The sequence below is a fragment of the Podarcis liolepis genome, assembly GCF_965112155.1.
Source record: "Podarcis liolepis genome assembly, chromosome: 4".
NCBI lineage: Eukaryota > Metazoa > Chordata > Lepidosauria > Squamata > Lacertidae > Podarcis > Podarcis liolepis.
In genome coordinates, this window is record NC_139558.1 from 35,072,964 (window position 1) to 35,094,786 (window position 21,823).

Consider the following 21,823-nt stretch of genomic DNA (forward strand, 5'->3'; position numbering starts at 1 on the left):
GAGTCCAAGATAACAACAACAACAAAATTATGCCCAGTTTATTCCCAGTAAAAAAATGAGGGAATCCAAAAGTAGCACATGACAGAATCTTGCTGTCAAGACTACAATTGAAATGTTTACCGTACAGAAATTTAACTTCTGCACCACCATGCACATTACCAGTTCAATTAGCGAGCAGCATTCAAATAAGGCCTGAAGGTTTCCTCAGGGGACATTTCAGCATGTCATAATAATGTATCTCCATTAAGAAAAGCGACACGAAAACATAGTTTACATCTCTATTTTTTTCCATTATGTAAAAAGCAACTGACATTTGGCCTCTGTCCCACTCCCTATGACCCTAAACAAGCCTGCAAACCACAATCGTAAGAGGCAAATTATGTAATGTGCATTTCAGAGAGGGCTTTTGCATATGCAAAAGCCCTCTCTGAAATGCACATTACATAATTTGCCTCTTACGATGGTGGTATATATGGTGGTGTGCATAGAGAGAGAGAACTGATGATGCCCAAAGCAATTTGACCTTCTGTTCCCCCATTAGCTTGGAAACGCTGAATTAGGAAATAGCAGAGGCCTGGCTAATTGCACACATTTCGAGGGATGCTCATTCTTCTTCAAGGAGGTGCAGGTTTGACTTGAGAAGAGGCTCACACATGTGCATCTGTATTTATCCAGACCCTGGGCCTTGAGAAAACGATGCCAGCAAGACACCACAAAACAACCATATATCTGAAGACACAGAAGAAAAAAGCAGAGGAGGTATAGAGTCGCATCCACCAGGCAAAGAAACGATGGGGGGGGGGGTCCAAGCAACCAGAGCAAATGCCTCCTCGCCCATCTAATACCCCACCATGTACCCCCCACCCTGACCTCCATAGAGCATCCTTTTGCCATAGGCACAGTCGCTGTTCCCGCCCCTTTGGAATCTAATGCAACTCTCCTCCTCCCGCCTCCACAGCCAAGGGCAGGTGGAATTAGCAAATCGCCTTGACATTCATGGCGCTTCCACAAATAAATAAGGTTTCGATGGAGGGGGGCGGGGGAGACACACACAAACGCGCGCGCAACATACAGAAGAGTTTTGTGTCATCGTATATGAAGGAGAGAGAAAGCAAGGCGAGGAACGGAAGGACCTTGCAAGACACACACAAACGCACACACTCCCTCTTCTGCTTACAGGATTTGATGCAAGTGTGCTAACAAGCCTTTGTTCGCGGCAGGCGCTTGCATCAAAGGCGATCTCTATCTCGCGCGCACACACCCATCTCTTTCCCCTTCTCCTCCTTCCTCCTAGCGCGCGCGCACCCCCAGCCTCACCGTAGATCATGGCCAGGCCGGTCTCGTGGAGGAAGCGGACGCGGCGGTGCTTGAAGAGCCAGATGGTGAGGATGGTGAGCGTGAGCAGCAGGATGAACGTCAGGAGGCTCACGCTGTCCTGCCGGTGGCTCTCCTCGGCTTCTTTCTCCGTGGCGATCTCCTCCAGGGCGCTGCTGCTCCGCTCCCCGGAGCACGGCCCGGGGATTCGAAGCAGCAGCAGCGAAAGGAGCAAGAGCGGAGGAGGGCGCGTCATGCTGCTGGGGGTGCTGGGGCCGCCGCCGCCGCCTCCGCCGGTGTTTCTTTCCCCGGCCCGCAGCAGCTGCGCACCGAGCCGCCCGCAGCCTCTGCAATGCCTGGCCAGCCTCTTACGCTCGCTCAGCCTGTGGCCGCCAAGCCAGGAGCAGCAGCCTCATCCCCAGTGGCGCGCGCGCCGCCGCCGACAGACTCCGCCTCTGCGCGGGTCCTCTCCGGTAGGCAGGCCCCGGCAGGCAAAGTTTGCCGGCTGCTGTAGTCCTCGCTGCGTTGCTGCTACTGCTCCGTCTCTCGCCGCTGCCGTCGCCGCCCCGCCTCTTTTAAGGCCTGCCACGCTCCCAGCTGCGCGGCTGCGGCGGCGGCGCCACCTCCTTGCGCTCCCGCACTGAGGCGGGATTTGCGCCGGCAGCGCAACCAGGCGGGAGAACGGCCGTACCATTGCAGACAATATATATATTTTCCGGGGGAATATCGTGTCCGAATGCTCCCCGCGTCTGCTGCCTTGGAAAGGTCTGCTGCTGACTGTTGTTGTTGTGCTTAATTGGGCGGGAGTTCAAGAAGCATATTCGATGTAAGGCGCCCCCCCCCGCCACTTCCTGAAGTGGTGCAGGCCATGCTACCGCCTCCTTCCGCAGCCAGGGTACACCACAAGCTGAGTAGAGAAAGCTCAAAGTCCCTTGAGTTGCTAGAGGGTGGGCATCCAGTTCTTGTCGATGCTGCTGTCTCAGAAATTGCAAACCTAGAAGTGAAAAGGGAGCTTAGTGGGAAGCTTGGGGTTTGGGGCTGCCGCAACGCCTGTTCCATTCTCTGTGTCCCTCCAGCAAAAAAACAAGAGAGCCTTTGTGGTGTTGTGGTGACAGTCTTGGACTAGTACCTGGGAGACCAGGGTTCAGATCTTCACGCAGCCATGAAGCCCGCTGGGTGAGGATTAAAACCATGTACGCCACCTTCAGCTCCTTGGAGATAAGGTGGAATATAAACGCAACCAATAAATTAAAAATAAGTTGCTGTCCAGGGTTTTTTTTTCAGCCAGAACTCGCTGGAACACAGTTCTGGCACCTCTCAGGTGGGTGCCATTGCCATTATAAGAGAACAATGGAGGCGTTCATGGTGAGTTCTGGCACCTCTTTTTCTAGAAAAATAGCAATGTGTATGCTGGTACAGAAACACTAGGCATCCTTAACTCGAATGCACCCATTGAATACTTTCCAGGTAAGTCTAGATAAGATTGTGCTTCAGGAGCTGATGTGGAGTAATGTTTGCACATAGGTAAGATTCCAGATCAAATTCCACCGCAACTATTGTCTCACTTGATGCCTTAACAAAGCCAGTCAGCTTCAGCCTTTTATCTGCAATATGAGGATAGTTAAACTGAGACCTGCCTTATAGGGTTGCGGTAGGGATTACTGATAATAATGTATGTGAACTCTAAAAATTCCTACCGTGAGTTTACGGGGGAGTTCTACTATCTGATGCCGGAGCCCTCTCTTAATTCCTGGATTCAGCAAGTGTTAAAATCTTAACAGGTTTTCATTGTTGAATTAGCCAGGCAAGGGTCATGGTGACCAAAGTAAGGTATCGCAAAGGAGATTGCTCTGTCCCAGAGGGCAAATGGATGGCAGTGAGAAAGACAGAGGCCAGTGTGAGAGAGAGCTGGGCTAGAAGCATATTGCAGGCACAAGCCAGAAAGTGTGACCATGCTTGACTTCTGCTTGAATCCAAGGCTGCGACTATGGGAGAAGCAAGACATCTTGGGGTGTTAATGCTGTGAGCCCCTTCATTTAAAAACCATGTATCATAGATACCATAGTCTCCACTATTCCTCATTCCAAAGAAACCGAATTCTGAGCAAGCACCTGGAACCTCTGGAATTTCGCACCACTTTGAGATTATTTATTATTATTATTTCATTATTTGTACCCAACCCATCTGACTGGGGTGGCACACAACATCACTATATATGTTTCTTTTTTCCAGCACTCTGGTGCAACCTCAAGCCAGCAAAGTACATTGCAGAACTTCATATAAATGTCTGTCACCTCCCATATTTCATCTTAAGGCTGTGACTTAAAGCAGACTCCATCTTTGGCTCCAATATCAGCAAAAATTTTCCACCCCTCCCTTCCTCTTGTTTTGTTTACCTTCTAGCCTAATGAAGCATTGTGGAGAATTCAAAAGCTTGCATGCTGCCACATTGGCTTAATAAAGATACTGCTGTAATGTGGGTTTTGACATTTTTCTAATAGGTCAATTTGACCACCTTTGCTTTCTAACTGAATGCTAAATATTATAGGAAATCTGAGCCAGATTATTATTTATGGTGTAACTGTTTTCACACATCCTCTCCTTTTAGTCCCTTGATATTTTGTACTGTCAACAACTGGGATAATTAATTCCTTGGAGTCCACTAGCAGCATTTCCCAAAGAGAACTGCAATGTTTACCATATATTCTGTTGGGTAAATATTAAGCAAGGTTATTCATTTGTTAAGCATGTTAATACTATACATGTTTACTCAGAACAGGGGTGAGGAACCTGTGGCCCTATCAAATGATGTTGAAGCTCCAGCCACCATGGCCAATAGTCAGAGATGACAGGGGTTCAAGTTCATGTGGGGAACATATTCCTCTTGCCTGTCAACTGAATACAGGAGAGCTTACTTCTCACTAACTATGCACACAAAAATGGGGTTGTGTATCCATTGAACTCCATTTGTTTAGGCTTGCCTAAGCCTGCGAAATCAGGCAAAAGAAGAAGGATACAAAATAGTGAGCAATTCATTTTCCCAGTGGCTAGCACAATAGACTGAATTCTGCACTGCAACATGGGAACACAGGGAATCAGTCCCATAAGCTCTTCATTTACAAATTGATCTTACTATTACATGTTTCCATATCCCTGAATGATGATTCCAGAAGAACAACTATTATACACATCATACAATTACTGCCCACAAGCAACTGGTATTCAGAGGCAAACCACCTCTGGTACTGGTGGTAGTACACAGCCCTCAGGACTAGTAGCCCGTGATGGCTTTATCCTCCATGAATTTGTTTAATCCCCTTTTAAAACCATCCGAAGTTGGTGGCATCACTACATCCTGTGGTCACAAAGTCTTTTGTTTTAAGTCCACACTCTGTGAAGAAGTAGATTCTTTTGTCTGTACTGAAGCTTCTAGCTTTCAGCTAAAGCAACCACTGCTTCTTTATTCCTTATTAATATGCAGACAGCCTAGTATTTTAAGGTTCATAGGCCTGCTTCTGAGGAAGCAGCATAGGATTCCATTGTAAATTCTATTATGTGAAGGCTGCAGTCCTTTCTTCACTTGGGAGAAAGTCCTAAGGGGTTTACTTTTGAATAGAGGTGTATAGGATTGCACTCCTATCTGTCTCCCATTTAATTTGAAATAAAACATCATGAGATCGAGGGAAGCAATGGGGCGTGGTGCCCTTGGCCACAAACTCTGTTTAGTACACAACCAAATGGCAGACTCTTTATACTATAAAACTATACAGCGGCACCCATAACCCTGATAAATGCAATAACATTTTCTTAACAGAGGCCATAAAATAGTTCCCAGAGCACATTAGTTATTGGGCAGGGCCAAATTTTGGGAGAAAATGAACAAGCACTTGGCCCTGGTGCCTTTTGCCAAATATGAGTCTGTAGTTGCAGCATACCTGGCTACAATTAACACACACACCTGCATCTGAGCATGTACAGAGTACACTCCCCCCACCCGTCCCCAGGGGATATTTCAGACCCCAAGGCATTTCTGTTTAGAATCATAGAACTGTAGAGTTGGAAGGTACCCCAAGGGTCATCTAGTCCAACCCCCTTGCAATACAGGGATTATTTATTTATTTTCACGCCCTGAAAGACAGCAAAGTGTGACGAACAGGAGGAGCGAGTGATTCCCTCCATTATTATTATTTTTTGAGAAAAGAAAAAAACCCACTTCTCCCTCTGCCTCCAGGTTCAGGCAGGGGAGGAAGAAGAGGAGCGCCTCCCGATTCGTCAACGAGTCCGATTGACGGCCCCGACCCGAGCCGCCGATAGGCTGCCGCTCGCCCATGGGGGCGGAGCCTCCTCCGTCGCCCTGGGAGACGGGCGAGGTTGAAGCCGGAAGCGGGCGCTTAAAGCGGAGGGCGGGGCCAGGCGAGGCTTATTCGGCTAGCGGGAGCCGCGGCTGGGGTGGTGGCCGCTGCCTTACGCGATCCCGGAGGCGGGCTGCGCGGTGTGGCCGGAGGAGGTGGTGAACCGCCATGGGCTGCTTCTTCTCCAAGCGGAGGAAGCAGGCCAAAGAGCCGAAGCCCGGCGGCGGCGAGAGCGGGGACGGAGACGTCGCGGTGCCCTCGGAGGCCGAGAAGCAGCCGCAGTACAGCTGGGACCAGCGAGCCAAGGTAACCCTCCGCCCTGCCGCCCACTCCCCGCCAGGGCCAGCTGCACGCGCTTCTGCTTCCCTCCCTTTCTTCCTCCCCCGTTGCTTCTCCCTTGACTGCACGCGTGATCCTCCTTTCGGACGTCCCTTTCTCCCCTTGGGGCTCCTTCCTTCCCCGCTGCTTCTGCCAAGGATGCACGTGTGAACGCCCTTGGAACAGACACGGGTCGGCTTGGGGTGGCGGAAGCCTGGGTGTTTCCTCCCATCGGCTCTTCCAAGTGCCTCTTCGGGAGAGGGTGGGTGGAAGGAGCCACACTTCTTGGATCTGAGCGTGGGGGGGGGGGAGTGTTTTTGCAGAAAAATATGTATTTAGACGCCCTTCCGTAGGCTGGGGTGGTGGTTGTGGTCCAAAATTGCTCAGGTACCTTAATGTCCTTAATGTTGTGCAAGCAATTCTGCTACGTGTGGACTTCCATGCCGCTCATCATGTGTTTTCTTCGGCGCCTCTCTGCTGACGTCCCGAGTTCCTTTCTTTTTACACGTCTTCTGTCTTTCGTTACTCTTCCTTCCTCTCTGCGTGTACTTCCTTTTCCAGCACGTCTTATCCTCTTACCTGCTTAAGGAGCAAGCTCAACATCACTTAGCGCATCCCTTTCTTATCCCTAAGGAAGGTGGTTATCTAACTCCTTAAATCTGCCCTTACTATGCATAGTAAGTGTTGTGGGATCCTAAAGACTACAACAACGGGTTGTGGAATAAGCTGTTTTGTACTTTCACTCTCAGCAGCCTGCGAAGGGTATTTCAAATCATGCCACCAATCGATTTGCCTTTGAGGTACCTCAGCACAGCTTGTGTTTGGCAGCTGATACAGTTATCGCTCTAGGATTTTGAGCAAAGAGGGAATCATTGTAATCTTGTGTATCTGATTGTAAAACATAATGGTTTCCTCTCATTTCATCCCTCCTACCCACCACAACCCCTTGTGAATTGGCAATGAGGGTGCAGGTAGTAGCCAAGGCAGCTGTTTCCCGCAGAGGATTCTGTGCTTGTTTGCTAACTAATTGCATTCTTTCCACAACACTATGTAAGCCGCACTTTGAGGTCGCATACACTTTATTTTCCTGGCTCCCTAATTATTTTTTGTTTAGATGGTTCTGTGCATTGGGTATTTCAAAATTTAGAGGTAATGTAACACTTGACTCATGTTATGGTCATGTGCTTGGTGGGTGGTGGAGGTGATTTCAACCGAGGAAGCTTTTCTGTAGTTTTTGACTCAACTTCCTCTTGTGGTAATGAAAGGAACTTCCCTTAAACAGTATAGTTTGCAATTTGATAGATCTCATACTAAGGAGTCTAAAATGTTTCTTTGTATGACACCATCATTTTTTTTAGTCCATTGTCCCCTTGGTTCCATAAACTCATCCCCTGTACCCCCTGCCCTATAAAAAAAACTTTATTGAGAAAAGTGCTTTACATGATGTGCTAAGGAAGATAGCAAGACAATAAAATTCTAGACAGTAAAATGCGAAACGGTGACAATCATTTGCACAATTACTGTATACAAAATCCAATTAAACTATTTAGTTTCATTCAGCATAATTTATGCATTTAAATCAGTGATACCAGCTTTTCAAAGTCTGATAGTCATTTACACCTCTAATCATTTACACCCCTGGTAGCCCCTAGACCCGGCATCCCCAAACTCGGCCCTCCAGATGTTTTGGGACTACAATTCCCATCATCCCTAGCTAACGGGACCAGTGGTCAGGGATGATGGGAAATGTAGTCCCAAAGTATCTGGAGGGCTGAGTTTGGGGGTGCTTGCCCTAGATTCTTGGTGCCTGCTCCCGTCAGCCATCCCACTGCCCCCTTGGAGAACCACTGTCCTACATAGGATGAATCCTCTTATATGTTAGGGTATGAATTGCTCCCAACTTAGATATGGAAATGAAACACAATTCCATTCTTCAGAGTGACAGTGTCCTTGAAATAAACATGCAGTATGCTGTTGAAGGTTGGGACGCGGGTGGCGCTGTGGGTAAAACCTCAGCGCCTAGGACTTGCTGATCGGCGGTTCGAATCCCCGCGGCGGGGTGAGCTCCCGTCTTTCGGTCCCAGCTCCTGCCCACCTAGCAGTTCGAAAGCACCCTTAAGTGCAAGTAGATAAATAGGTACCGCTTTATAACGGGAAGGTAAACAGCGTTTCCGTGTGCTGCTCTGGTGCCGGTTCGCCAGAGCAGCTTTGTCACGCTGGCCACGTGACCCGGAAGTGTCTGCGGACAGCGCTGGCCCCCGGCCTCTAGAGTGAGATGAGCGCACAACCCTAGAGTCGGACACGACTGGCCCGTACGGGCAGGGGTACCTTTACCTATGCTGTTGAAGTGATCAGGTTAAATATTAATTGGTGTGTTATTTCAAATGTCATTTCATTTGAAGTTATTGTTGAGCTTGATTTTCCAATATCTGCCATCCTGCATGCTTAGAGGTGGGGAATCTGTGCTCCTCTAGATATTGCAAGACTCACAACAGGCTTAGTCAGCATGGACAGTGGTCAGGGATTATGGCAGTGCAGCCAAGCATCGTCTTGAGGACTGCACTTTCCCCACCTCTTGTCATTAGGCTTGTCTGTTCCTTTTCAGAGACTGCATATAGCATATGAATGCCCATGTGTTTCAGGGAATAGCTCTTGCTTTTAAAGAGAGTGCCTAGGTAAACTGTACTAATTCCCTGTGCTATCACTATTCTAAAGCATTGCAGACTTACCTGCAGCAGACTTGACACACTTAAATTTAAGGTTTATATTTATATTTAACCATGGTCAAATGCCCTTGTCACCTAAGGCTCTTAAGTGGATTAAATAAAGCCACCAGTTTAATATGTTTTAAAACGGATGGTGATGGGGGAGGATTGGAATTAAGGCAGACGAGGCTGCTTGATGAGAAGGACTTGTAATAAATACTGCACAGGTGCGACCTGCAACAAATATTGCCGTGTGAAATACTCCACCTCAAATTTCTAGATACTCACTCTCTTTCTCCCACCTCAGTGTCCAGGCAATGTTCTGAATCTATGTTTAGACCTTGTTGGGTTGTTTTCATAGCTTGCTTAGGTCCGTCCGCCCCAAGTTTTTGTTTTGTACTTGTGCAAATCATGGTTTCCTCTGAAAATGCAAAGTGGTGCTGTTTGGGCTATATGAGGACCTGCTTTTTGAGAATTAAAATATCTCTCTCTCTCTCTCTCTCTCTGTAGTATGTGTATACACACACACACACACACACACACACACACAAATACAGGGTTAATTCTGTATAAATTTTTCTAGTGTCATCTTCTCCAGCTCTTCTATAGCAGGAGTGAGCAGACCAGCCTTGTCAAATCTACTTGGTTTTTTACTTGAACCCTAAGAACAGGGATTGGGGGGGACCAGGGACATAAGGAGAAGGCATGTAATCAGAATTAAATAACTACAGGCCTATGAGTGCATGCTGAGCCTAGGAACTGAGTTGGGAAGAGCGCAGAGAGAAGAAACTACGTGGTAAAGAGCACAACCGGATGCCTTCATATGCCTCACAGCAGGTGCTATAACTCTACAACAGTTTGACTTCACCCCAGAAGACATACTCTTCCATTGTCTTCTGAGACTGATGGATGCCAACCAACATCTAGAAACAAATTAAGATTTTAAATCAAGTTCACTCCTTGTTAGCTTTCTTCATTTCAGCAGCCTAATTTACATAAAAATACTATATTGTAGAAATTGTTCAATAATTGGGAGTCTGTAGCTCTTGCTGATCTACTGCAGATCCCTGCGAGATCTACCAGTAGATTCTGATCTGCCTACTGCAGCTCTTTAGAATATATGGTTTGGCATTAGCAAGAGAATCATAATCTAATTGGCTATACTTTCATATTTCAAATATAGCTAGAAAATCAAGAATGTGGGTGAGCCTTAATTTCAGATAATTTTAGGTCCTAAAACTCACTTTATTGAAGGGCTTGTGTGAATGTAGATGAAAGTAGGTCAGGTTTTAGTCTGCCTGTAACCACTTTTCAAGAGTTTCCTACAGGTACATTTCATACATGAGGCAAGAAAACCATTTGTAGTACAGTAGATAGTATGAACTTGTGGTGTTGTAGCTATAATTTTTAATTGGTTTGGATTTGATATCCCGCCTTTCACTCCCTTTAAGGAGTCTCAAAGCAGCTAACATTCTCCTTTCCCTTCCTCCCCCACAACAAACACTCTGTGAGGTGAGTGGGGCTGAGAGACTTCAAAGAAGTGTGACTGGCCCAAGGTCACCCAGCAGCTGCATGTGGAGGAGCGGAGACGCGAACCCGGTTCCCCAGATTACGAGACTACCGCTCTTAACCACTACACCACACTGGCTCTCTGGTTGCCTGTTCTTTTAATTCTCTTGTGCTCTGCCAGAAGGCTAAATAAAATATCTGGTATATGAGCATGGAATGAAGCAGGACTGAACAGGCCACACACACTCGTGCAGTGCAGTTACAGAGAACAGCATTACTGGGCATTCCTCAGTTCGTGACATGCCTTTGTATCTTTTCTTGCCCTGCCTTGCTCAATCCTGGGCTATCTATAATTTCAACATTCACAATACACTTTTAAAAGCATTTTAAAAGCATATTTCAGGGCAGAACAAGAGAACTAAAACGTGTGACAGTTTCCAGCAATATGTGTAACTTTGCTTTCTGGGCAATTTTAGTTCCACTTGGGGCTAAAAAGAAAACTATGTACATGTATCTGCATGTAGTGTATAAATAGAACATTTCACAGCAAAAATACTGCTGTGATGTGACTTGGGAGTTTCCCCCACTTTCTGATCAACTTCCTTTTTTATAAGGGATTTAGTAAATAAACTAAATAGTTATTTTAACATAGTTATGTTACCTGGGTTTAATAGCATATGTAGGGATCCCTTTCAGAAAAGGTTTAGAGATGCAACTTTGAAGTTGCCTTATTTCAAAAAACCATAGTTAATGTTAATGATGGCTTGTCACAATTTGGATGTCATGGCAAACAAAGCAAAACATTCCAGACTGCTTCTTAAGACTGTACAAAAGGAGCAAGGCTTACTGTGGCACCATTCTTCTATCACCAATGTTCGAAACTCCCTTTGTTCTAGGCACATTTTGCGAAAGGGAATTTCATTAGCATGAACAGTTTCTGAGCTCTAGGGTGCAGTACTGCACCTAAGATTTCAGATTAAAACTGCAGAGTGGAAGGAAAGGAGGACCTTTTTCTGTCTTCCCACTTCCAGCTACTCTCTGAAGACTGGAGAAGAGACCCTTTTAAGAATATTAGGGGGTTGGGCAGGGGAAGGACTAGACCGTGTGAAAAATGAACATAATATTTTAGCTGCAGTTCATTCATTTTCAGCTTTGTAGTCTTACAGTGGTACCCCGCAAGACGAATGCCTTGCTAAACGAAAAACCCGCAAGACGAAAGGGTTTTCCGACTTTTAGAGGCTTCGCAAGACGAATTTCCCTATGGGCTTGCTTCGCAAGACGAAAGCCCATAGGGAAATCTCCTGGGACAGCGGGGAAGCGCAGCGCACCTTCTCCTCTGTTCCCAGACCTGTCCTGAAGGCTTGTGGTGGGAGGTCCGGGAACAGAGGAGAAGGCGGCAGCGCTTCTCCTCTGTTCCCGGGGCTTGCGGTGGGAGGAGGGTTTTTCCTCCCCACCGCCAACATTCAGAACAGCATTCTGAATGTTGGCGGTGGGGAGGAAAGCCCTCCTCCCACCGCAAGCCTTCAGGACAGGTCCGGGAACAGAGGGGAAGGCACGCAGCGCTTCTCCTCTGTTCCCGGACCTGTTTTGAAGACTTGCGGTGGGAGGAAGGTTTTCCTCCCCACCGCCAACATTCAGAAGGCTGTTCTGAAGGCTGGCGGTGGGAAGAAAAGCCCTTCTCCCCCGCCAGCCTTCAGAAGAGTTCCCGGAGGGCTGCCTAGGCTGCGGATAGCAGCATGCTGCCCCGCGCAAGGGGCGCTCTTAAGCAGAGCGCCCCTCGCGCGGGGCAGACATTCGCAGCTTGGGGAGCCCTGCAGGACTTCCCCGCAGGGCTCTCCAAGCTGCGGATAGCAGCCTGCTGCCCCGCACGAGGGGCGCTCTTTAGCAGAGCGCCCCTCGCACGGGGCAGACATTCACAGCTTGGGGAGCCCTGCAGGACTTCCCCGCAGGGCTCTCCAAGCTGCGGATAGCAGCCTGCTGCCCCGCACGAGGGGCGCTCTTTAGCAGAGCGCCCCTCGCGCGGGGCAGACATTCACAGCTTGGGGAGCCCTGCAGGACTTCCCCGCAGGGCTCTGCAAGCTGCGGATAGCAGCCTGCTGCCCCTCGCGCGGGGCAGACATTCGCAGCTTGGGGAGCCCTGCAGGACTTCCCCGCAGGGCTCTGCAAGCTGCGGATAGCAGCCTGCTGCCCCTCGCTTAACCCTCTGCTTAACAGCGCCCCTTGTGCGGGGCAGCAGGCTGCTATCCGCAGCTTGGAGAGCCCTGCAGGGCTCCCCAAGCTGCGAATGTCTGCCCCGCGCGAGGGGTGCTCTGCTAAAGAGCGCCCCTCGTGCGGGGCAGCAGGCTGCTATCCGCAGCTTGGAGAGCCCTGCGGGGAAGTCCTGCAGGGCTCCCCAAGCTGCAGAAGTCTGCCCCGCGCGAGGGGCGCTCTGCTTAAGAGCGCCCCTCGTGCGGGGCAGCAGGCTGCTATCCGCAGCTTGGAGAGCCCTGCGGGGAAGTCCTGCAGGGCTCCCCAAGCTGCAGATGTCTGCCCCACGCGAGGGGCGCTCTGCTAAAGAGCGCCCCTCGTGCGGGGCAGCAGGCTGCTATCCGCAGCTTGGAGAGCCCTGCGGGGAAGTCCTGCAGGGCTCCCCAAGCTGCAGATGTCTGCCCCGCGCGAGGGGCGCTCTGCTAAAGAGCGCCCCTCGTGCGGGGCAGCAGGCTGCTATCCGCAGCTTGGAGAGCCCTGCGGGGAAGTCCTGCAGGGCTCCCCAAGCTGCAGATGTCTGCCCCGCGCGAGGGGCGCTCTGCTAAAGAGCGCCCCTCGTGCGGGGCAGCAGGCTGCTATCCGCAGCTTGGAGAGCCCTGCGGGGAAGTCCTGCAGGGCTCCCCAAGCTGCAGGTGTCTGCCCCGCGCGAAGGGCGCTCTGCTTAACAGCGCCCCTCGTGCGGGGCAGCAGGCTGCTATCCGCAGCTTGGAGAGCCCTGCGGGGAAGTCCTGCAGGGCTCCCCAAGCTGCAGATGTCTGCCCCGCGCGAGGGGCGCTCTGCTTAAGAGCGCCCCTCGTGCGGGGCAGCAGGCTGCTATCCGCAGCTTGGAGAGCCCTGCGGGGAAGTCCTGCAGGGCTCCCCAAGCTGCGAATGTCTGCCCCGCGCGAGGGGCGCTCTGCTAAAGAGCGCCCCTCGTGCGGGGCAGCAGGCTGCTATCCGCAGCTTGGAGAGCCCTGCGGGGAAGTCCTGCAGGGCTCCCCAAGCTGCAGATGTCTGCCCCGCGCGAGGGGCGCTCTGCTAAAGAGCGCCCCTCGTGTGGGGCAGCAGGCTGCTATCCGCAGCTTGGAGAGCCCTGCGGGGAAGTCCTGCAGGGCACCCCAAGCTGCAGGTGTCTGCCTCGCACCGGGCAGCAGGCTGCTATCTGCAGCCTAGGCAGCCCTCCGGGAACTCTTCTGAAGGCTGGCGGCGGGAGAAGGGCTTTTCTTCCCACCGCCAGCCTTCAGAAGGCTGTTCTGAAGGCTGGCGGTGGGGAGAAAAGTCCTTCTTCCCCCGCCAGCCTTCAGAAGAGGTCTGGGGACAGACTGTCCCTGGACCTGGTCTGAAGGCGGTCTCCATAGGAACGCATTAATTGATTTTCAATGCATTCCTATGGGAAACCGTGCTTCGCAAGACGAAAAACTCGCAAGAAGAAAAAACTTGCGGAACGAATTAATTTCGTCTTGCGAGGCACCACTGTACTATATAAAAAGCGCACCTAGACATTCCATTGTTGTGCCCAGAAGCTAGGTTTAAGGTGCCATTTAGCTCCTAGCTTTCATATCTCAGTTTCTAACACTATCACCAAGTCACAGTTTAGTGTTTCGTGTGAATGAACTTTTTCAAGTCGATAAGAACTGCATTCTGCAAGTTACCAAATTGTGTACCGTGCATTATGGTAATATACAAATGTTAGATTTAGTATCTAAAAGTCAGTTTTACTTTTTGCTCCTTGAAGGAATTGGGAGGAAAATGAATATTTGAGGAAGTTAAACTAGATTGCAACAGTGCTTCAACTGCATTCTTAACATTACCAAATAAAATGGGGGAAGAAGACAAAAAGGAAACAAAGCAGTTCTTAGCAATTTGGCCTTCAATTCGCTATGACACCAGGGAAGAACAAAAATGATGGCATGAAATGCAGCCTGAATAGTCTTGGTTCTACATGGATGCTTCTGTTCCTGTACTAGATTTGAGTGTGGTTTTTATTTTGAGAGTCTTCTGAAAGGTGATTTTTACTCACTCTTGGTATAATAGACCAGAATATGAGTATTCTAAGTAAATAGCAGGTTTAAAAAGCACTTTATTTGTATTCTGTTTCTGGCAGTAATACGACTTGCTGGCTAATTTTATTAAATTATTATGTTCTGAATTACCTCAATTATCTGTTGACGTTGTGGATGTGTTGTAACTTGGCTTGCTATCTATAGCCTAAAGTTACCTAACTATAATATACTCCCTAAAAACAGTAATCATTCTTCTGTCCTTTCCTTATTAAAGTTAGTCTGGAGTATATGATTGTGCCCTATGCCAAGTCAGATCTTCGGTTCATATAGCTCAATATTGTTGATACTGAAAGACAATGGCTCTTCAAGATTTCATGATGGAGTATTTTCCCCAGCCCCCCCACCCCCCCAGTGGGGAGGGAAGGTGGATTGAACCTGTGATCTCTTGCAAGCAAAGCATATGCTCTGTTACTGAATTACAGCCCCTCCCCAATGTACATATTTAACTGTAAACCTTAGCAATTCTGTTCTGCAAAAGGTTATTCTATCAGTGAAAAGGCATCACTTCTGTGTGTTCAGTTTTATTTCATGGCACAACTTCATATCTGACTGGTTGACCATTGTATGCCACTTGTACATTCATTGGCAACAAAAATCAGTCCAAAAAGAATCTCTTTGCTTGCATCTCTTAACCTTGAGTAACAGGACAGTTGCTTATATAAATAACAGAGAAAATATTACTTTGAAATACAGCAATGTCACAAAAGAAGTAAGTCATTCACCACAATGTGCTAACTTTCTCTTAGGGATAGCTTATTAAGCGTATTGTCTTGCTACATGCCTGTGCTTTTCTTTCAGATTGATCCCAAAGACTACATGTTTTCTGGACTCAAGGACGAAACCGTAGGACGTTTACCAGGGAAAGTTGCAGGGCAACAGTTTGTTATTCAGGACTGTGAAAACTGCAATATCTACATCTTTGACCACTCAGCTACAATCACTATTGATGACTGTACAAACTGCCGAATATTTTTAGGACCTGTGAAAGGGAGTGTGTTTTTCCGCGATTGCAAAGATTGTAAATGTGTAGTGGCTTGCCAACAATTTCGTACCCGGGACTGCAGAAAGATGGACGTCTTTCTGTGCTGTGCCACCCAACCCATCATTGAATCATCTACAGGTATGAAGTTTGGGTGTTTCCAGTACTACTATCCAGAGCTGGCTTTGCAGCTGAAAGACGCAGGGCTGAGCATCTTTAACAATACATGGAGCAATATCCATGATTTCACACCAGTATCGGGGGAGAACAACTGGAGTCTTCTAGCTGCGGACGCTTTAGTTCAGGACCATGTACCACTGCCAACTGCTGAGGAACTGAAAGCTGTCAGGATTTCAACAGATGCCAACAGGAGCATAATTCCAGTTACGCAGGGTAGACGTCCAAAGCACAGTGAAGAATCTTGCCTGGCAGTATTCTTTGCTGGGGATTATACAACTGCCAATGCTAGAAAGTTAATTGATGAGGTAAGAAACACACGTCTGTCTCTCACATCTTGACTTGTATTTCTTAAAAACTATGAAACCTTTCTAGAGACGTACGTTTAAGTGCCAAACTACTCTTTAGTTTCTAAATGGCTGCTAGGAAGTTGTACTTGGTATAGCCAAACTATTGCTCCGGATTTATCCGTTTTCCTATATCCACATTCACTGTGCAGATAGGAAATTTACTGTGAGGGTGGGGTGCTGTAACTTCATCCTGTAGCATACTTATTTCTTTTAACTTAGCCATTGGAGAAAATTCATCAGATTTGGATAAGACCATGGATTGTGTCCAGTTAGCTTGCATAAAAAGGCTATGATCAAGAAAATTATTCCTGTTTATTGTGGTACCTCAGGTTAAGAACTTAATTCGTTCTGGAGGTCCGTTCTTAACCTGAAACTGTTCTTAACTTTAGCTAATGGGGCTGCTGCGCTGTGGCCGCACGATTTCTGTTCTCATCCTGAAGCAAAGTTCTTAACCTGAGGTACTATTTCTGGGTTAGTGGAGTCTGTAACCTGAAGCGTCTGTAACCCGAGGCACCACTGTATTCAGTCATTTGCTTTACCTTTGTCCCCCAAGTGAAGGAAGGGTCTCTGATGCACTGTATGGGGAGTGGGACTTGAAGAAGATTGCCTTGCTGGAAGGTTCTGCCGCATCAAATAATTTTCCATAGAGCACCATTTCATAAAATCATAAAACCATAAAATCTTAAGACTTGGAAGGGATCCAGGAGTCAGCTAGTCCAACCCCTGCAATGCAGAAACCTTAGCTATACCATTTATATACCACCCAATTCATCTGTGGGTGCCCTCACATTTTTCATTTGTGCACTTGCCACAGTGGCTTATCACTTTGGAACATAATAGCTGTGGATAACCTGAGGTTCAATAAAATGGGGAAGAAGCATAGGAGCCAACTCCTTGGGCCTAAGTTCCCTTCGCCCCACCATAAAATATTTGAGGGGACCGTCTCCTCCCATGGTTGACATGCATTGCATTCAAATGTGGGGCAGAGCTTACCTCTCCACTATTTTATTCCAGTTCCCACCTCTGGGAGGAAGCATAAAGAAACAAAGGTGAAGCAAATGACTGAATATTATAAACAGGATTTATTTATTTTTTGCATGTATTGGTTATAGTCTTTATGGAAGCAAAATGGTATGTTAAGTAATATTTAGTTAATTTATAAGAAATTCTAATTCTTGTTGAAATAGATGACTGGCAAAGGCTTCTGGCTAGTGCAAACTAAAGAGGTTTCCATGAAAGCAGATGATGCTCGGCGAGTGTTCCAGGAAAGAGCGACTGAATTTATCCCTTTAGTTGAAAAAGGTATGACTACTCCAAAAAACAAACCCTTCCGTTCCTTTAAATTTCCTTAATAAAACGATTGAAGTTGTATTCTTTGATACACATTTTAAGTGTCATAAAAAACTTTTTTTAAAGGACATAAAAAAGCACAATAACCATAATCTCACATTGAGAATACAGTTGTCATTAGTTCTTACATCTAAAGTTGAAAATATGAGTTGATATAAGCCCTCCAGAAGTCCAAATAGGTATCTACAGAAACAATATGCATCATACATTGAGCTTGACAGGGTGCCTAATTCAAAGGCTTTCGATAAACACATCAAAACCTAGGGGTCAGAAAGTATAAATATGCCTTATATTGCTCTGTAGGAAGCCCATCTGGCCCTGGTGCTTTCCTAGTCTTCATCATATGCATGACATTCTTAATTTCTTCCATCTGAAAAGATTTTGCAAGATTTTCCTTTTGTCGCATATCTACAGGAAAACCAACTGCAATAAGAAGTTTTGAAAATCACAGCCTAGGGGAACATTTTCATCTTTATTAGGAACATTATCCTTCCCGTAAAAAATGGAGTAATACTTCTGAAACTTAATTTATTTCTTTTTGTGTTTTATAGACCATATTATGTCCACCTCTAACCAGCAGGAAAATGCTCACTTTTTTTGTTTAAAACAGAAAGTCAATATTTTGCCTGGCCTTTCATGCTTTCCTAATATATTTGCTGCTGAAATTGTTGTTGGTTTAGCAAATAAGGATGACAAAACCTTTAGTTGCTTTAGTGTAATGTATTGTTTTCCCCATGAAGTCATTGAAGCACTTTGATTTGCATGTTTAAATATATCTTTTGAAGAAAGACTTATATAAAGGAGTTAAGATATTTACCAGTTGCTTTGCTAAGCCCTTCTACATAAGCATTTTCTTTTTCAAAAGGTAAACCTAATATGTACAGGCATTATTGTTTCTCAAACATGTGTTGCTGGTCAAAATGTACCGGTATGTTAGTTCATATATTTAGACTTGAGAGAATGCTGTTGTATTCTCTCAAACTTGGGGGGGGGGGTTATTGTCTTTGTTAGTATGTTATGTGTTTTTATACTGTAATCTGCCCTATGATCCTTGAATTGAAGGGTAGTATATAAATAATATAAAATGAATATATAAATATTTTTTGGTATATTTTATGATTAGGTGGCTGTTTTTCTGTAGTTTCACTGAAACCTCATTCTGGATTGTTGGGGCAGTAGCGTTAGCAGAAGAAAATAGTTGGGAGTGTAGAGAGAGGTTCTGTGTAGGTTTCAGACTTCTGGTGTAACACTAGACTTGTTTTCTGAGATACAGCTTTTTCTCTCAAGGACTGCTTCTGCTCTTATTGTGAAAAGAGTGCAGATATTTTCCTTGGGCCAAATATCTGAAAATTCCTAACGACAAAAATACTATCTTTTTCTTAGGTCCCGTTGTTGCGCTAGAGTTCTGTGGTGACGGTTCTGTAGCAGCGTGCCAAGACATTGTTGTTAATGTCTTCAGTGGAGCAAAGGTGAGTAGCAGCACAGGTTCTAGAGTTTTCTAGAACTATTGGTATCATTTGCCAGTTACTTTAGTTATTGAAATATAGTTATTCACAAGAGTGCTTGATTCTGAAACCAGTTTGTTTTTTAATTCAATGCTAACTTTCAAAATTAAGACTACTTTTTAACACTTTATCCCCTCCTTCATCCAAGGGGCTCGGGGCAGCATACGTTTCAGCCCTCAGCGAAAGGCTTAATAGAAGCATAGTGACTGGTCCAATGTGTTTGCTTAACCACAGCCTGCAGTATCCAAATTGACAAACTGTGGTTAATGATAACTATGGCATGTTTGAAACAAGCCAACTACAAAACATGTTTCTCTCACTTTGGTATTACTGTTTTATCCAGGATTTAAGTTGGCTTTTAACTTGAATTGACTCAGTAGTAGGAGTGGCTTAACAATATGATCCAGTTTTTAAAAAATAGAATCTTGTATAAAATCATCTGGTTGAGGGCATGTTAGTGATTTTCATTTTCCTTTTAAACTACAGGTTTTTGTATCGGAGGACAAGGCATCGGCTTCCAGAGAAGTAGACAGCTTCTATAATTTTGCTGATATGCAGATGGGAATGTGAAGTAGACATAAGCATCTTATTGACGGTTGAGATGTACTTTAGGTTTGTATAGCACTCAGTTGATAGTCGGACACTTTGAAGAAAAACAAGAAGTTGCCTTTACAAAAAAAAAATATTAAAAATTAAATGCATCCAACAAATAACACGCCACATATCAGATACCTTTATAAGCTCTTTAGTGCTCACCTGCTTATGTCCAATTCTTTCTTGCATATAATGTTTCAATGTTATAAGACTGGCAGTCCGTTCAGTATGTTTGGTAGAATTTAGGAGAGAGCCGGTACACACGCGCTTTGGTTTTTGTCAAAATCAAAACTTATTTGCAACCTAGTTCCACAGGTACCATAATTTAAACTTTTGGAGGTGATCTGCTTTTACAGAATACAGAAAATTTTGCTAAAGTTATACACACACCTTGATTTTTCAGTGGGAACGATCTAATGTACTTCACTCACACTGAAATCAATATGGCTGACTTTGGATTGTTCCCCTTGCATGCAAGTAGCAGAGATTAGAAATTACAGCTTAATTTTTTGTGCTAAAGTCTCAGGTTCTACGCTGACGTAAAGTATATTTAGTGGCTACACTTTAAATATTCAATCACTGCAGAAGTGCTTGCAGAAACAGAGCTAGTATTCCTACAGGGGACTTAGTACCTCTTGGTACTGAGCGCTGCTTTGAATTCTTGCATTAAGAGTAATTTTTCCAAATGTATTAAATTTATGAAAAGCAGGGTGAGCTTCCTTGCATAAAAATCTAAAGTGGGAGTTTGAAAATTCTGCTTTTTGGTTATCCAAATCTGCCCTGAACTTGAGTGTTGATGACTTCACTCTGGTTTTTTTTTTTGGTGCCATCTCCAAGCACCTGTTATAAATGTTAACTTCTGTCTCAAATGTTGAAGGAGGATGCATCTGCAGGACTTTGCGCTGGTTTAGAATATCAAAATAAAGATGAAATATAATGCAATCAGGTTTACACATTCTGAGTGCAACACGATGGCTTAGAGTACAAATCATGTCTCTTGGCTATGCTTAATCTGGAAGGTGGCATGTTAAGTACAAAGTAGGTGTACTCAAAAGACTGTAATTATACTGAAATCTGTAGAAACCGGTGCTTTATACAAGCTGTAAAAAGAAATAATTTTCTTTCTTTTTCTTCAACTGTATAAATATGTGCTATATGGAAATAAGGGTTTTATCTGCTAGAATAGTACTATATGCTGGATAAAGACAACATAATTTTTACCTGAAGCTTTAACAGGAAATAACTTTTAAAATCAGAGGAAATGCTCTGCAATGTGTAGGGAGAGATAATTTGTCAAATCATTGAAGGTTTTTAATAACATTTCCTAATTTCTTTTTATACTGTCAACATTGAAGGATTCTGTGTAGTTAATTTCTGGATCTTTGTGAATTATTGCTTATTCTTTATAAGGTAAACTGTTCAGTTAATTCATTGGTATCATACTACAGTAAGTGCTTTATCAGGGTTTTGTATGTTTGTTATGGCTTTTATAATGCCTTTTTTGTCTAGCACTTGTAAAATGTGATTTATAATAAATATTTAAATGAAAAAGCCCTGTAACTTTTTAATTAAAGATGTAGGGGTGTGTGTCATGATCTAAACGAATCTGTTCACGGTTGTGTAACTAATTTAATTGGTCTCATTGCCGCCCTCTTGTCACTTTATATAGCTGAGCTTTGTCCTTTAAAATTTGACGTTATATACTTCATGTAGCAACTGATAATGAGCTGGATCCAGACAAGACTGAGCCAGGACACTTTCACAACAGGGCTTCTTACTCTCCCACTATTTCCTTTTAAAGGCCTGACAGGAAGGTCCAAACAGGGCCATCCTTAGAGTGGGCAAGCCGGGTGGTCCCCCTGGGTGCTGATCAGAGGGGAACACCAAACTGAGCTCAGTGACTGCATTTTTTAAATAAAGTATTATCTGCAGTGAGATAATTAAAAAAAGCAAGCGTATATAACCGTTTCAAGGTTCGATAACTACAAAAATGATATAATTTCAGTTAGTTTTAAAGTATGTTTCTTTTTTCACTTTGCACTTTTTTACCTAGGACAAAGGATGTCAGTGGAACATAGCATTATTTTTTTTTTTTTTTGAGGCAACGTTGCCAAGCACTTAGCACCTCAAATACTACAAGCGCTGTACAGTGGTACCTCTAGTTACATACTTAATTCGTTCTGGAGGTCCATTCTTAACCTGAAACTGTTCTTAACCTGAAGCACCACTTTAGCTAATGGGCCTCCCACTGCTGCTGCGCCTCCAGAGCACGATTTCTGTTCTCATCCTGAAACAAAGTTCTTAACCCGAGGTACTATTTCTGGGTTAGTGGAGTCTGTAACCTGAAGCGTATGTAACCTGAAGTGTATGTAACCTGAGGT

At 45.5% G+C, this 21,823-nt stretch overlaps 2 protein-coding genes across 3 annotated transcripts in view; one reads left to right on the forward strand and one right to left on the reverse strand.

Annotated features, from left to right (window-relative positions):
- SLC9A7 (solute carrier family 9 member A7) overlaps positions 1-1,951 on the reverse strand; it is a 56,304-nt gene extending 54,353 nt beyond the window's left edge. The window contains exon 1 of one of the 2 annotated variants that reach the window (XM_083501919.1): positions 1,318-1,951. In XM_083501919.1, the coding sequence (XP_083358045.1) occupies positions 1,318-1,570 (253 nt within the window). In that variant the 5' untranslated portion in view covers positions 1,571-1,951. The remainder of the gene's footprint in view (positions 1-1,317) is intronic. The other variant, XM_083501920.1, reaches the window with a different exon arrangement.
- Positions 1,952-3,836: 1,885 nt separating this feature from the next.
- RP2 (RP2 activator of ARL3 GTPase) lies at positions 3,837-20,993 on the forward strand. Its single transcript, XM_083502053.1, has 5 exons — positions 3,837-5,972; positions 15,286-15,951; positions 17,181-17,295; positions 18,727-18,812; positions 19,335-20,993. The coding sequence occupies exons 1-5, from the start codon at positions 5,835-5,837 to the stop codon at positions 19,416-19,418; spliced, it is 1,089 nt and encodes a 362-aa protein (XP_083358179.1). The 5' UTR covers positions 3,837-5,834; the 3' UTR covers positions 19,419-20,993.
- The last annotated feature ends 830 nt before the right edge of the window (positions 20,994-21,823 follow it).

Coding starts and splice junctions, on each gene's coding strand:
- RP2 (XM_083502053.1), top strand. CDS start 5,835: ATGGGCTGCTTCTTCTCCAAGCGGAGGAAGCAGGCCAAAGAGCCGAAG. Junction 17,296..18,726: donor TATCCCTTTAGTTGAAAAAG/GTATGACTACTC, acceptor TCTTTTTCTTAG/GTCCCGTTGTTGCGCTAGAG. Junction 18,813..19,334: donor ATGTCTTCAGTGGAGCAAAG/GTGAGTAGCAGC, acceptor TTTAAACTACAG/GTTTTTGTATCGGAGGACAA.